The sequence below is a fragment of the Taudactylus pleione genome, unplaced genomic scaffold (assembly GCF_031769625.1).
Source record: "Taudactylus pleione unplaced genomic scaffold, aTauple2 ptg000094l, whole genome shotgun sequence".
Lineage (NCBI taxonomy): Eukaryota > Metazoa > Chordata > Amphibia > Anura > Myobatrachidae > Taudactylus > Taudactylus pleione.
Genome location: NW_028284496.1, coordinates 2,238,368 through 2,252,078, shown reverse-complemented (window position 1 = coordinate 2,252,078; position 13,711 = coordinate 2,238,368). Strand labels below are relative to the sequence as shown.

At 46.7% G+C, this 13,711-nt stretch overlaps 1 protein-coding gene across 1 annotated transcript in view; it reads left to right on the top strand.

Moving 5' to 3' along the window:
* LOC148526764 (F-box only protein 2-like) overlaps positions 1 to 11,982 on the top strand; it is a 58,971-nt gene extending 46,989 nt beyond the window's left edge. The window contains exons 5-6 of the mRNA XM_088469827.1: positions 2,954 to 3,083; positions 11,833 to 11,982. Of these exons, the coding sequence (XP_088325953.1) occupies positions 2,954 to 3,083; positions 11,833 to 11,982 (280 nt within the window). The remainder of the gene's footprint in view (positions 1 to 2,953; positions 3,084 to 11,832) is intronic.
* Positions 11,983 to 13,711: the final 1,729 nt, after the last annotated feature.

Below are 13,711 nucleotides of genomic sequence, written 5' to 3'. Positions count from 1 at the left end.
TTCAATCGTTCATATCTGAAGGATAATCTGACATGTCTGAACGATGAACGATGCGCGTTCCCGATGGTCAGATGTCAGATATTGTTATCTGATGTGTTTGCAGTCAGACTTGGATGACTCCATTCATTTTAATGCAGTCAGAAATTGTTCAATCGTTCATCTGACAAATCTGACCGTGTGTATGCATCATAAATCACAGTCAGCCAGGATCAGACATGTTCCTGTAAAGTGTTCTTTATACTCCTATAACGAGGGATGAAGACTGTGCTCTCCTGGTGATACAGGTCATTTATGTAGTCTCTAATGCCTTTTGGGCCCTCATTCAGAGCCGTACGCTCTGAGCAGAGCGCACGCTCTGAATGAGGGCCGCCCTCCATAATTATGGAGAGTCCTCCTGGACGCTCGTATAGCTGTGGGTCACCACCCACAGCCTATACGAGCGTGCAGTTTGATGGCCGCGATGTTCTTGACCATCGCGACCATCGCCACTGCGAGCCGGAGCCTGCGGTTGAGGTTTTCAACCGCAAGGCCCGGAGTGATTTTGGCTCTATCAGAGCCAAAATCACTCCCACTGACATCACTAGTGATGTCAGTGGGCCGGCTTCTGATGGTAGGCGTTCCCTTGGGAACGCCCCCGTCAGGGAGGCACGCCCCCGGGACGCCCACCAAAGGGGGCGTGCTGTCAATCAACATCGACAGCACGCCCCCTTTGATCAGACACAACGGGCGAAGGAAATTCCTTCGCTCGTCGCGTCTGGCGCATGCGCACGACGGAGCTCCCGCCGTCGTGCGCATGCGCAGTGCACAACATTGACCCACTTGCGAGCGGACAGCCGCTCGCGAGTGGGTCTGAATCAGGGCCTTGGTGGGTACACACTACACGATATGCTCCCTGAGCGATATCGTGTAGTGTTGTCCCCGGCAGGCTGTGCTCAATGTCGTTCATGACATTGAGCACAGCCGCTGAACGATATCATTAACGCCAACAGCGGCATCCCGACACCCATAGTACTGAATGGTGAGTAGTTTTGTAACCCGTACCCTAACCCTAACCCACCCTTCCCAGTGCCTAACTCTAACCTTCCCCCCCTAGTGCTTAAACCTAACCTCCCCCTCCCCGCACCTTAATCCTATCACCCTCTCCCCGATGCCTAACTTTAACCTTCCCTCCCCTTGTGCCTAAACCTAACCTCCCCCTCCCCGCACCCTATACCCAACACTCTTTCCACAGTGCCTAAACCTAACCCCCCCGGTGCCTAATCCTAACCTCCCCCTAGTGCCTAACCCTAACCTACCCCCTAGTGCCTAACCCTAACGCTGCTAGCTAACGCTACCCTCCCCCTGCACACCGATACTTACCTTCGGGATACTGGTGCCGGGATCCCAAACTGACGGGATTTCAGCGTCGTATTAAGACCGTTGGCATTCCGCATGCCGGGATGCCGACTACATCCCCATTTATAGTTGGCTGTCACCAAATGTTATTTTATACACAGAAGCTGACACTTACATCAGAGGCGTCACTTACCTCTGTGACACCCGGTGCGTCAGAACTGAAATGCTTTGCACGCCACAGGCGCGCGCTCGAAATGGGGTGTGGCTTTGTGATAGGGGGCGTGGCTTTGCCTGAGAAGCCACGCCCCCCATGTGTGCCGATCCGGGAGGTGTTAATGCCTCCCGTTCTCTGCACACAGTAGACTTCCCCCAGTGCTCCTGCAGCTGCTGGGGCAGCCCACAATCTGTCCCCTTCCTCTCTCCATGTCACGGTGACACCATCCGACGGTGCGACACCAAAATATCAGAGCAGCTCTGCTATTTTGGTGTCACCCCCTTGGATGGTGTAACCCAGTGCGGCCCTCACCCCCCTAGTGCCCCCAGTGCTTGCATACACTTTCTCTCTCACCCTCACACTCGTAAAGGTTTCTTTCATTGGCAGCTATGCAACTTGAGATCTAAACTTTACAAGAAACGACACATTGTAATTCTAGCAGATGGTCATATAAAGGTTTCTATGTAAATCGTTCCTCTCTTGCTTGGAAACAGTGGGCCTGATTCAGACCCAGTTGCAAACGCTGAGCTCTCGCAACCGGGTCGATGGTGGCCCAGAGCGCATGCGCATGACGGCGCCGGCTCCGTCGTGTGCATGCGCGAGACCTGGATACGACGGGCAAGCCATCGCTCCGGGTCTCGCACCAAAGGGGGCGTGCTGTCGATGTTGAGTGACAGCATGCCCCCTTTGGTGGGCGGGCCGGGGGGGGGTGGCTGCCCAGACGGAGGCGTTCCCATGAGAACACCTACCGTCTGGGGGTGGCCCCACTGACATCACAAGCCGAAAGCTCTCTGGGGCTTGCGGCCACGAGACCCTACCACAAGGGTCTCGTCGCAAGCCTGATGGTCGCGATGGTCTTGACCATCGCGACCATCATCATGGCCGCTCGCTACAGCTATCAGAGCGACCAGGAGGCGTTCTTAACAGAAAAAAAATAAATAAAAGACCGGCACTGATTCAGAGCGAGCGCTCTGTCAGAGCGACCGGCTCGGAATCAAGGCCTGTGTATAGAGAGTTCATGTAGTTGTAGCAGCTTCAAACTTCTATAACAATAAACCAGGACCGATGTATGCAGAAAACATTGATTTATTCATCCATACGGATAATTGTAAAAGGCCGCGTGCAGCTCCCTTTAAGGGACGGGGATGTAACCACAGCAGGTCCTCACTATGCCGTCTCTCACACACGTGTCTCAGGTCTATAGTATTAGCGGCATCCATGCGTTTTGGAGATGAAGTCTCAGATCTAAAGATCTCTTGCATGCCAGCACCAACTTTCTCATAATCACATTATGCCCTAGATGTAGTATAGTATGCTCTGGTTACTTATCTTTCCAGCCCTCCTCCCATAATCTACTGTGTAAGGTTCACAAGACATTAATGACAGTACATTGGATAATTGCAGGTACTCAACGCGGAGTGACTGCGGAGGTCAGTATCAGCTGAATGTAGAGCTTCTGTCTGATAAACGTGAGCTGATCACTGAGCACAACAGCGGCAATATCACTATCCCCGAGGACAATGACTGGCAGCAGGTGAGAGGGAAACATGGGACTAATCCCAAGGGACTGGTATTTACATGTTGGATGTTCAGACAGTTACTGCTGGTTCACCAAAATGAACACTAGTGCATGGCAGTGTATTAGGGAATTTACATTCTAAGCACAGATGGGGAGGGGGTGATGATTATTCGCTATACACTGCTGGGTAATATGGTGGTACTATATAATAATAATAATTAATAATAATAATCAGGGCTATTTTTCTGGAAAAAATAAAAAATATGTTCCCAAACTGTTGGTGGATCTATAGAAAAACAATTATCTATATATATATTATGTATATACATAAATCTAGTATTTAGAAAAAGGGACTTTAAAATAAATCTTATCTTATGGAAAATACATATTGATCCAGGACATTACGTCATAGTTAATGAGAGGTTTAGGAATTTAGGGGTCTATTTACTAAGCCTTGGATGGAGATAAAGTACCAGTCAATCAGCTCTTAACTGTCATTTTTTAAATACAGCCTGTGACATGACAGTTAGGAACCCCTTAGTGCCTAACCCTAACCCTCCCCCTAGTGCCTAACCCTAACCCCTAAACCTAACCCTAGCCCTCCCCCCAACCCCGCTACTTACCTTCGATATCCTGGCAGCTGGAATCCTGTTGCCAGTTACGTAAGCACCAGGATGCTGAATGTATCCCATTTAGACAATTAAATTATCTAATATATTATAATGTCATTACCCAGTATGGTATTATCAATGCATTGTCACCTCAGATCTTCCTGGTATAATGTGTAACAGATTCTTACAGCTACATGATATCACAATGAGCTATAAGATAACAATAATTCTTCTGCACCCCCCAAAGGGGACACAGGGACTACGCTGGGGTATAGGCTGGCAGGTGATGTCTGGGCACTAAACCGTTAAAATCTTCACAGTCCAACAGCCCAGGTTCCTCCTCCCCTATACCCTGCCCCAGGCAGGCCAGTCTAAGATTGATGCCACAGGAGCAGGCACCATTATAGAGGGGCTGTCCCATGGGATGCCTGTGCTGCTGCTCCACCAACCCCCAACACCGGTGACTACGGCACCCCGCGAGTGGGTCAGTGACCTCAGCCGGTTCTTCACTGCAGATGGAGGATCCCAGCAACAACCAGACGCCAGGGAAAGCAAGGTAAGGCAGCTCCCTTATTGCGTGGGACCACCAATGGTGCTGACAACGGGTGGCTGGATTACCTGCTACACCACCAGAGCACTCAGGCAGAGAGTGACACTACTCAATAAATGGCCATTGTCCTGGTGCTCTATGTCAGCAGGGGGAGATAGGCTCTCCCCATTAGCCCCTTCCCCACAAGGAGGCTACCTGCCATCGGGTTACTCATACTCTCTCCTAATTCAGACAGAAACTGACTGGCCATTTCTGCCACAGTTAGTCTCCAGAGTGGTTGTATCTTGTCTAACTGTATGCTGTCCCTCAGATCAGGTTATACAGTCTAGTTCCATCCAGCTGACTGGGGTTTGGATTGTTGAGCATTATCTGCCTGCTAAATCTTTATGCATTGAATGTGACTCTGAGCTTGTTTTCAATTGTAAACTCAGTTCTGTTTTTCTGACAGTACCTGTTTAAGGGGTTAATTCCCCCTCTATAAAGCCCCACTCAATGTTACATTTGTGCTGCCCCTACATTCGTTTCATTGTTCCTTATTGCACACCTGTTTATTAGAGCTGTGCGCCGACCCTCGTGTTTTGGTTTAGGTTTTAGATATGTATCTCCTTTGTGTTTTAGATCTGGATTTGGTTTTGGCAAAACCACCCTTGTTTTGGTTCTGGACCTGTATTTATTTCTAAAAAATCATAAAAACATTAATTAAGTTTTTTTAACGTCCCTGTAGAGACTGGGAATTGCTTTGCTAGTAAAGTGGAACCTATATGGGATTAGATAGCAGGGACAGAGGAACTCAAATACTTGTCTAAAACCCACTGCACTAATGGTGGATATAAGATGTGCATCTTATATCAGCATAGATGTTATGGCATCAGTAATCCGCTGTGCAACTGGGTGACTGCTTTCATACTTTTTCCCTCTTACAAAGGATTGTTTAACAGTCAATTGTTTTTAGAACTACTACTAGTAGCCTTCCTGGTCCCCTTCCGGGATGAAGATCCACTCCCAGCAGCAGCAGGCATAGCGCTCAAGGATTCTTCTGAGGAATCCAGGATAGGGGAGGACTTATCAAATTGGATGCAGGACTACTTACGATCATGATTGAGGATATTGTTGATGAAGGTGTTGGGGGTGAAGATGCCAGGTGCTTGGATATAGCAGAGAGAATGGAGCTAGCTGATACTGGACTGCTTGTTGTTACTTTTGTAAACAAAGTTTCTGAATTTTGCAAACACTTTTGATGGATGCACTGTATTTGATGTAACAGGGAGGAAGTTCGTAAATGGATAAGGTCCCTACCTCTACTTACTCGATGTGACAATGGGTACAGATGGCTTGACAATTGTTGTCCAGATTTGTGTAGAAATGATTCAACACATAAGAAGTGGATTTTTTTGTTTTATGCCCAGGCATGTAAATGGGCTTTTCCTTATCATGGGCAACAACTGTTCCCACTGGGGCTTGATTTACACAAACAACATCCTCATCAACAACATCCTCATCATCAGCATCCTCATCGTCAACTTCCTTATTAACATCAGCTACACAAATATCCTCCTCATTCTGGTGCACATCCTCAATTTCTATGTCGGCATGTTGACTTGTGCTGCTCATCTCCACATTTGCAGAGGATGCACAAGATGTGGAAGGAGGCTCCTCTTTGAGTATCATTTTGTAATGGTCAGGCCCACACATGGCACCCACCAACATGCTTATACTCTCCTCAGGGATTTGTGACATTTATGAGCGCACAGTTGGTTCCTGTGCATTAACGATTTTCATTTGTTTGAAATGTCTACAGGGAGAAGGGCTTACATCATCATAAGAAGCAGAACCACCAGTCATAAGTAGAGGCCAAGGCCTTAGCCTTTCCTTGCCACTTCATGTCGTGAAAGGCATATTACCAATTTTATGTCTTTCCGTTTTTTTCTTTGCCAATGTAAAAGATTGGTTCTTTGATTTTAGATGCCCTGACTTAAGCCCTGTATGTCCTTTAGCATCAGCTTTAGTAGATGATATAGATGGACTAGTATCGTCATGACTGGTGGCACTTGCAGCAGCTCCAGCCCTAGTATGTGGTTCATGCTCTCCTCTCAACTGATCGAACTCCATATCAACAAACAAATGATGTTGGGTACAGCACACACAGAACCGGATCCTCTCATCTATACTATTTATATAACTTGGTGTGTGGAACTTATCTTGGAATTCAATACCATGTCTCCCAAGAACAAAGCACCCACGGAGGTGGAGGGTCCTTTGTTGCATACATGTAAAACTTGTTCTGCTGATCTTTTCACACAGGACGAGGTCCAGGTTGGTTTTGGTATCCAGTGTTGCACAGGCACTCAGTGGGAGTCTCATCTACAGCTTCCAGCCAAGAATTGGCATGAGCTACCAACCTATTGCAGGTAATGTTGCAGTGGGTGGATCACCATACAGCTCCTGTCCTACCTGCTTTGGGGGCTCACTGCCCCTATTATACAGTCTCATCTGCAGCTGCTGCGCTAGAACCCTCATGGATGAACAAATTCTCCCAGTCAGTACAGGGTTTAGCACAGGTGTCCATCTCCTGTCAGCAGATACTGGATAAGGACTTTGCTCCTGGGTACAGAACTTTCAGGCATGAGAGCACTACCCCCCAGCTGGATGATGTTTCAGATTTGGAAATCTCCTCAGACCAGGAGGAGGATTTTCTGGTGCCTCAGAGGAAGAGACCTCTTTTGTCCAGGAGGAGTATCTCCCTCAGGTGGATGTGAGTACCTTGGTTAGGGCAGTTAGATCGGTCCTCTCTATTGGGGACAAAGAGCCAGCCTTTAGATCCAAGGCTTCGGTATCCAAGCATCAGAAAAGGGTCTCTGTAGAATTCCCTAAATCTTAACAGCTTGAGGAAATGATAGGGGAGGCTTGGGCTGCTCCTAACAGGTGGTTTCAGGTCTCCAAGCACATTGCATCTTTGTACCCACTCCCTGCTGAGAAGCGTAGCAAGTGGGAATCTTCTCTCCCAGTTGATGCACATATTGTCCACCTTATCAAGAATTCTACCATTTATATTCCTAATACAGCCTCTCTTAAAGATCCAATAGATAGGAAGTTGGAAAATTTACTTAAGGTCATTTATTCTTATGCAGGTGTAATAGCCCGTCTGGTGCTTGCATCTGTTTGGGTGGTCAAGGCTACTGGCTCTTGGGAAGATGCCCTTAAAGACAGCATTTCATCGGGGGACCATGGAAACCAGTTAATGGTTCTTGTGGCGCATATTAAACAGGCCACTTCCTATCCTGATAAAGCTCCCCTTGGCACTGGTATCTTAATCTCCAGTATGTCAGCTTCATCTGTCAGGCAGAATGGCCCTCTGGCTGTGCTCTTGGTGTGTTGACTCAGACTCTGTGTAGGCCCTTGAGGTTCTTCCTTACTCCAGCGATGTTCTCTTTCATCCAGAATTAGATTAGATCATAGCCACTGTGGCGGCTTTCAAGACAGCATTTCTGCCTTCAGTAGCACATCTTCCTTTTGTTCCTTTCTCCAACAGGGGAAGGCCAAGGGACAGTCCTTTTCTAGGTTCCAGGGTTCTTCGTCTAAGACCACAAAGCCTAGAAGCAAGTAATCCTGGCCTACTAGATGCCTGGCTGCTAAGCCAACCGACAAGCCTACTGATTGACAGGGCAGGCTGCTACCTGTGGCCCCCCAGTGTGGGAGGCCAGATTTTCTCTGAAGCCTGGCTGGTGACCATGAAGGATACCTGGGTACTTGGGGTAGTCTCAAAGGGCTTTGCTCTGTCCTTCTGGAAACATCCTTTAGCAATTTGGGAAAAGCAAAAGCGCTGCAGGATTCCATTCACTCTCTGCTAGCCTCCAGAGTGATTTTTCCTGTCCCCCTGGCTCAGAAGGGCTCCATTTTCTATGCCAGCCTTTTCTTGGTTCAGAAGCCGAATGAGTCCTTTCAACCAATCCAACCTCAAATTCCTTAACAAGTATTTACAGGTCCCCATGCTCTGTATGGAGTCTTTGCACTCAATCATTCTGGAGCTGGACCTGGATGATTTCATGGCCTCTATGACATCCCGGATGCTAATTTATATGTTCCTATCTGGCTCAGTCACCAGGGCATCCTATGGTTTGTGGTCCGGGAGGAACACAACCAGTTTTGGGTTTTGCCTTTTGGTCTTTCCATGGCTCCTTGTATTTTCACGAAAGTCATGGCAGTTGTGGCAACTCACTTACTGCGCAAGGGTATCAGAATTCTCCCTTACCTGAATGATCTTCTTATCCTGGCCAGATCTCTGGACATGCTCAGGGAGCACCTGTCTGACAATAGATCTTCTCCAATCGCATGGATGGATCATCAGTTGGAAAATGTCCTCCTTGACTCCATCCCAGCAGATGCCCCACCTGGAGGCCCTGTTATATTCCAAGGTTCAGAGATTTTTCCTCCCAGCAGACAAAAGTATTTTCATTGCTGGGAGTCAATACACCCCTGCATGTGGATCCTGGGTTCACTGGTCTCCATCTTTGACATGGTGGAGTGCGCTCAGTTTCAATCCCAGCCTTTCCAGGTCAAAAGTATGATTCACTGGAATGGATCACATCACCAAATCAAGCTGCAAACAATCATCCTATCTCAGGAGGTCCATCTCTCCCTCGCGTGGTGGCTATAGGACTCCCATTTAGACAAGGGTTGCCCCTTATGGATTTAGGAATGGATCCTCTTCACCATGGATGCAAGTCTTCATGGGTGGGGGCAGTGACCTGCCAGCAGTCCTTCCAGGGTCGATAAATGGCTTAGGATCCCATCAACATCCTGGAACTTTGAGCTGTCTACTGGGCTCTCTGACTGTGTCCCCTATTGAGTTCAAAGAAAAGGACTTAACCAGGTAAGACATAAGTCTCCTTTCTGACATTATGTACTGTAAATTGCAGGACAGGATGTGAGAGGACACCATGGCCACCATGTATTACCCAGGATGCAATAGGGTCCCAGTGCAATGTGTGTACTGGGGCATGATGCATGGCATCATAGACACACGCTTACTGTAATTGTTACAGAATGAACAGCACATGTCTGTGGTTTTATAAGCTATATAATACGTGAGCAAGCGTGTCTGTCTGTCTGTGTTTATGCACGGACACCAAGTATGGCATGATGGTGCAGTTTGACCAGGATCAGGTTTTTGCCTAGGTTTGAACCTCATCAGGACTACACACAATCTCTAAAAATGGGAACACTCTTATTGTTCATATTGTGCATTTTTATCGTACCATGTATATGCACCATAATGATATCGATCATATCTTTATCATTCATATCGTGCATTTTTTGGTGCCTTCCAACCCACAAACAACCACCATTGCATGGCCACGGATGGGCGATAACGATATCGCCCATTGCCCATGCATGCAGGCCAACCTGGACGATTTTGTCCAGGTTGCATAGGGACCCGCGATCGAGGATCGCTGGCCCATCGTTGGTGGGTTGGTTTTGTGCTGGATGATTGATATCGATCATCCAGCACACCAGGAAGGTGCATGGCGATCATTTCATTTTTGCTGATGATCGTCCCGTGTATATGCACCATTACATTATACAGGTTCCGGAACTGGCTCAAGTGGAAATTTTTATCTCACAGGCTTAGTGTTGGACTGGGTCATGAAGGGCCCACAGGGAATTCAGTGGTAAGGGTAAAAGCTTAAGGGGTATGGTCAGCTCTGGTGTGGCCAGTCACCACAGGGGGGACTTGGACAACCACTAGAGAGGACATGCAAAGAACAGGGCCCCTTTATATAGAGGGGACAGGGTTTTTCAGGACTACCTACTTTGATTGGCAGGAGGGCTAATCTTGGTGTAGTTTCAATAGAAACAAACTAAACACCCAAGATCAGCCATGATCCTGCTCCACCCCTAGAGGAGGGGGGGGTGGGTCCCACCAAGGTTTTTCCTTGTACCCCTGTGGGCCAGTCCACTGCTGCACAGGCTGAACAATCTTTGACTCATGCAAGTTCACATTAAATCCAGAGTTAGTCCTTTTTAAAGTGTATATATATATATATATATATATATATATTATAATATTTTGATAGAAGCACTGGTAAAGTGGTCAATGGCAGGTACATTTGTCCTATGTTTTTGGTCTGTGTTCTAAAAAACCCCAGGAGAAGTCTGTTTTGTAAGCAGGCCAGAGTGTCGGCTTTGGAAAAGCCGGTTTGGGTCCTGGGGGTGTGGATGTGAGGAGAGGGAGGGCTCCATCCACAAGCCACTCCAGGTTTTGGGCCTTTCAGCCTGGTAACAGGCTCACTATCACATTGTTTGTGGCTGAGTGTCTCACACCTGGGAGAGCAGGCAGACTAGCCTGTTCAGAGACACTTGGTGATAATCCTTGTATGTCCTGTGCACGTGTTTTGTTGATGGTGAGGGCAATAGGCTCTACCTTTATTATAGAGAGGGAATCTGCTGTGTAGCTATTGCCCAGCCGGGCTAGGACTTATGTTTGTTTTGTTTATGTTTATATTCATTTGGCACAATAAAGACTGGCGCCGACCAGTTTGTACGAGAGCCCCTGACTTGTATCCTGTTTCTACAGCTGCTGTTTGTGTAAAGAGGGAGTCCATCTACCCCAGGAGAGGGACCCCTAACCCAACTGTGTCAAAACATATATATATATATATATATATATATATGTCAGCCCTCTGTGTTTGCATGCATGGGTGTAAGTAGAACTTTGCGGGCCACATAGCAAGATTTTATAAGGGCCCCCCAGAGATAGAAAGAATCATACAATTGCCCCCACACAGAACACATTTATGTTATTCCACACCTACCCCATTAAGGTTATTCCACACAGTAGTATCACTTATACACACTATGACATGCAATAATAGTGCCTCTTATACATTATGCCACACAGTAATGCCCCTTACACTATACAGTAATTCCCCTTACACATTATACCATACAATAATGCAATTTACAGATTATGCCACAGCAGCAGTGCCCCATATAACACATTATTCCACACAATAGTAGTACCCCTTACATTTTATGCCACACAGTTATACCCCTAACACATTATGCTCCCCCAGCAACTTTTCTCCCCGTGTCCCTCCAGCAGCCTTTCACCTCCCCCTGTGTGCCAGCGGGAGCCAGCTGGTGTGGAGATGGTGCCAGGCCACCAGCTAAAGCCAGTGCCAGTGCAATTTGATTTTGGCGCCGTTCGCGAACCAATCAGTTATACACCTGGTTTTGAAAAACTACATTACCCAGCATGCCCTACTAATTAACACAAGACTCATAATAAAAATGAAAGCTGTGTCAGGATGGTGCTCTTACAAACTGGTCTGTCCGCTGTAGCAGAATGTTCTAACTGATCACTAGTGATCCAAAGTTTTTTTTATTAGTTCATAATTAAACCATAATCCTACAATGCTTGCCTAGAAATTACTATTGGCCATTGCACTTTTGTATGTTATTAGTAATTAGTCACTAAATGTATAAGCTGGCAATGACATAAGATAATTCTTGATCTTTCTCATCTAAATGGCAATTTACCATAACTGGAATAGTATAAAGTGATTGTAGGTCTGATTCTCTGGATTTTTTTCCTTGACTACAGATCGGCCATACTTTCTCCAGATATGGCCCTGGGGTGCGCTTCATTCGTTTCAAGCATTCTGGTAAAGACTCTAAAACCTGGAAGGGCTGGTATGGTGTGAGGATCACCAAAAGCAGCGTGAAGATTGAAGGTTTTAACAAACATGCCTAGAAATGGCCTGACCCACTGATGTTTAGGTTCACTGAGATTGTTAGGGTGTAGGAATCTTGGGAAATAATCAATAAAGAAACAAACACTGGAAATGGTACAATAATTACATAAGGGACCATCTCCTTACATATATAACCTATAGGCTACAGTGGTTCTAGGTAAATTTACACTTCTCAGAGGGAATGACATTTGCTGCAACAGATTAATAACTAAGCACCTAAAAGCTAGAACACTAATCCAAGAATTGCATTGACATAGAGCTATTGGGAAATGGACAGTTGGCACCCTGAGCATCCTAAATCATTGCTTTAACTTTGAAAACTAAGAAACTTAGATATGTACTCTGGCCCTGATTCAGAGCCGGACGCTCTGACAGAGCGTTCGCTCTGAATCAGGGCCAGGCTATTTTCTTTTTAGAATGGCCTCCTGGTCAAGACCATCGCGACCATCGAGCTTGCGACGAGTCTCTTGTGGTAGGGTCTCGTTGCCGCAAGCCCAGAGAGATTTCGGCTCAAACAGAGCCAAAATCTCTCCCACTGATATCACTCGTGATGTTAGTGGGGCCGCCCCCAAACGGAGGCGTTCACATGGGAACGCCTCCGTTTGGGCAGCCACACCCCCGGCCCGCCCACCAAAGGGGGCGTGCTGTCACTCAACATCAACAGGACACGCCCCCTTTGGTACAAGACCTGGAGCAACTGATTACCCGTCGCTATCCGGGTCTCGTGCATGCGCACGACGGAGTCAGCTCCGTCGTGCACATGCGCTCTGGGCCACCATCGACCCGGTTGCGAGTGCTCATCGCTTGCGACCGGGTCTGAATCAGGCCCTCTGTTGTATTGTTGGTTGACCTTGTGATTATTGGGTGGATATTGGACCACAGTAGCAGAAAGACAGTTGGTGACCGTGTAGCTAATTACAACACTGCCTTTCACAATAGATTATAGATCAAAAAGAAAATGTACAAATAAAAAAAAAAAATGTAAACAATCATTTTTATTTCAAGGAATAAAAATACCATGTCCAGCATGTGCATTTATAAACTGAATACAAAAATAAAAAGGAACAGTTTGACAATCTGCAGTTAACATGTATTGAATGTGTCATTTCTTTAAGTAAAATTGTGTATGTAATAGGGGAGTGCACCGGCCACTTTTCGTGTTTTGTGTTTTGGTTTTGGATCTGGATCTTTCTTCGTGTTTTGGATCTGGATTGGTTTTGCCAAAACCACCCTTCCGTGTTTTGGGTTCTGGGTTTTGTGTTTTGGATCTGTATTTTTTTGAAAAAAAGCATAAAAACAGCTAAAATCACAGAATTTGTAGGTTTTTCTGCTCCTATGCTATTATTAACCTCAATAACCTTAATTTCCACTCATTTCCAGTCTATTCTGAACACCTCACACCTCACAATAGTGTTTTTATGTCCAAAAGGTTGCATCGAGGTAGCTGGATGACTATGCTAAGCAACACGAGTGGGCGGCACAAACACGTGACCCATCTAGGAGTGACACTGCAGTGGCAGACAGGATGGCAGTTAGAAAAACTAGGCCCCAAACTGTACATAATGCAAAGAAAAAAAAGAGGTGCAAGATGGAATTGTCCTTGGGCCCTCCCACCCACCCTTATGTTGTATAAACAGGACATGCACACTTTAACAAATCAATCATTTCAGCGCCAGGGTCTGCCACACAACTGTGGCTGAAATGATTGGTTAGTTTGGGCCCCCACAA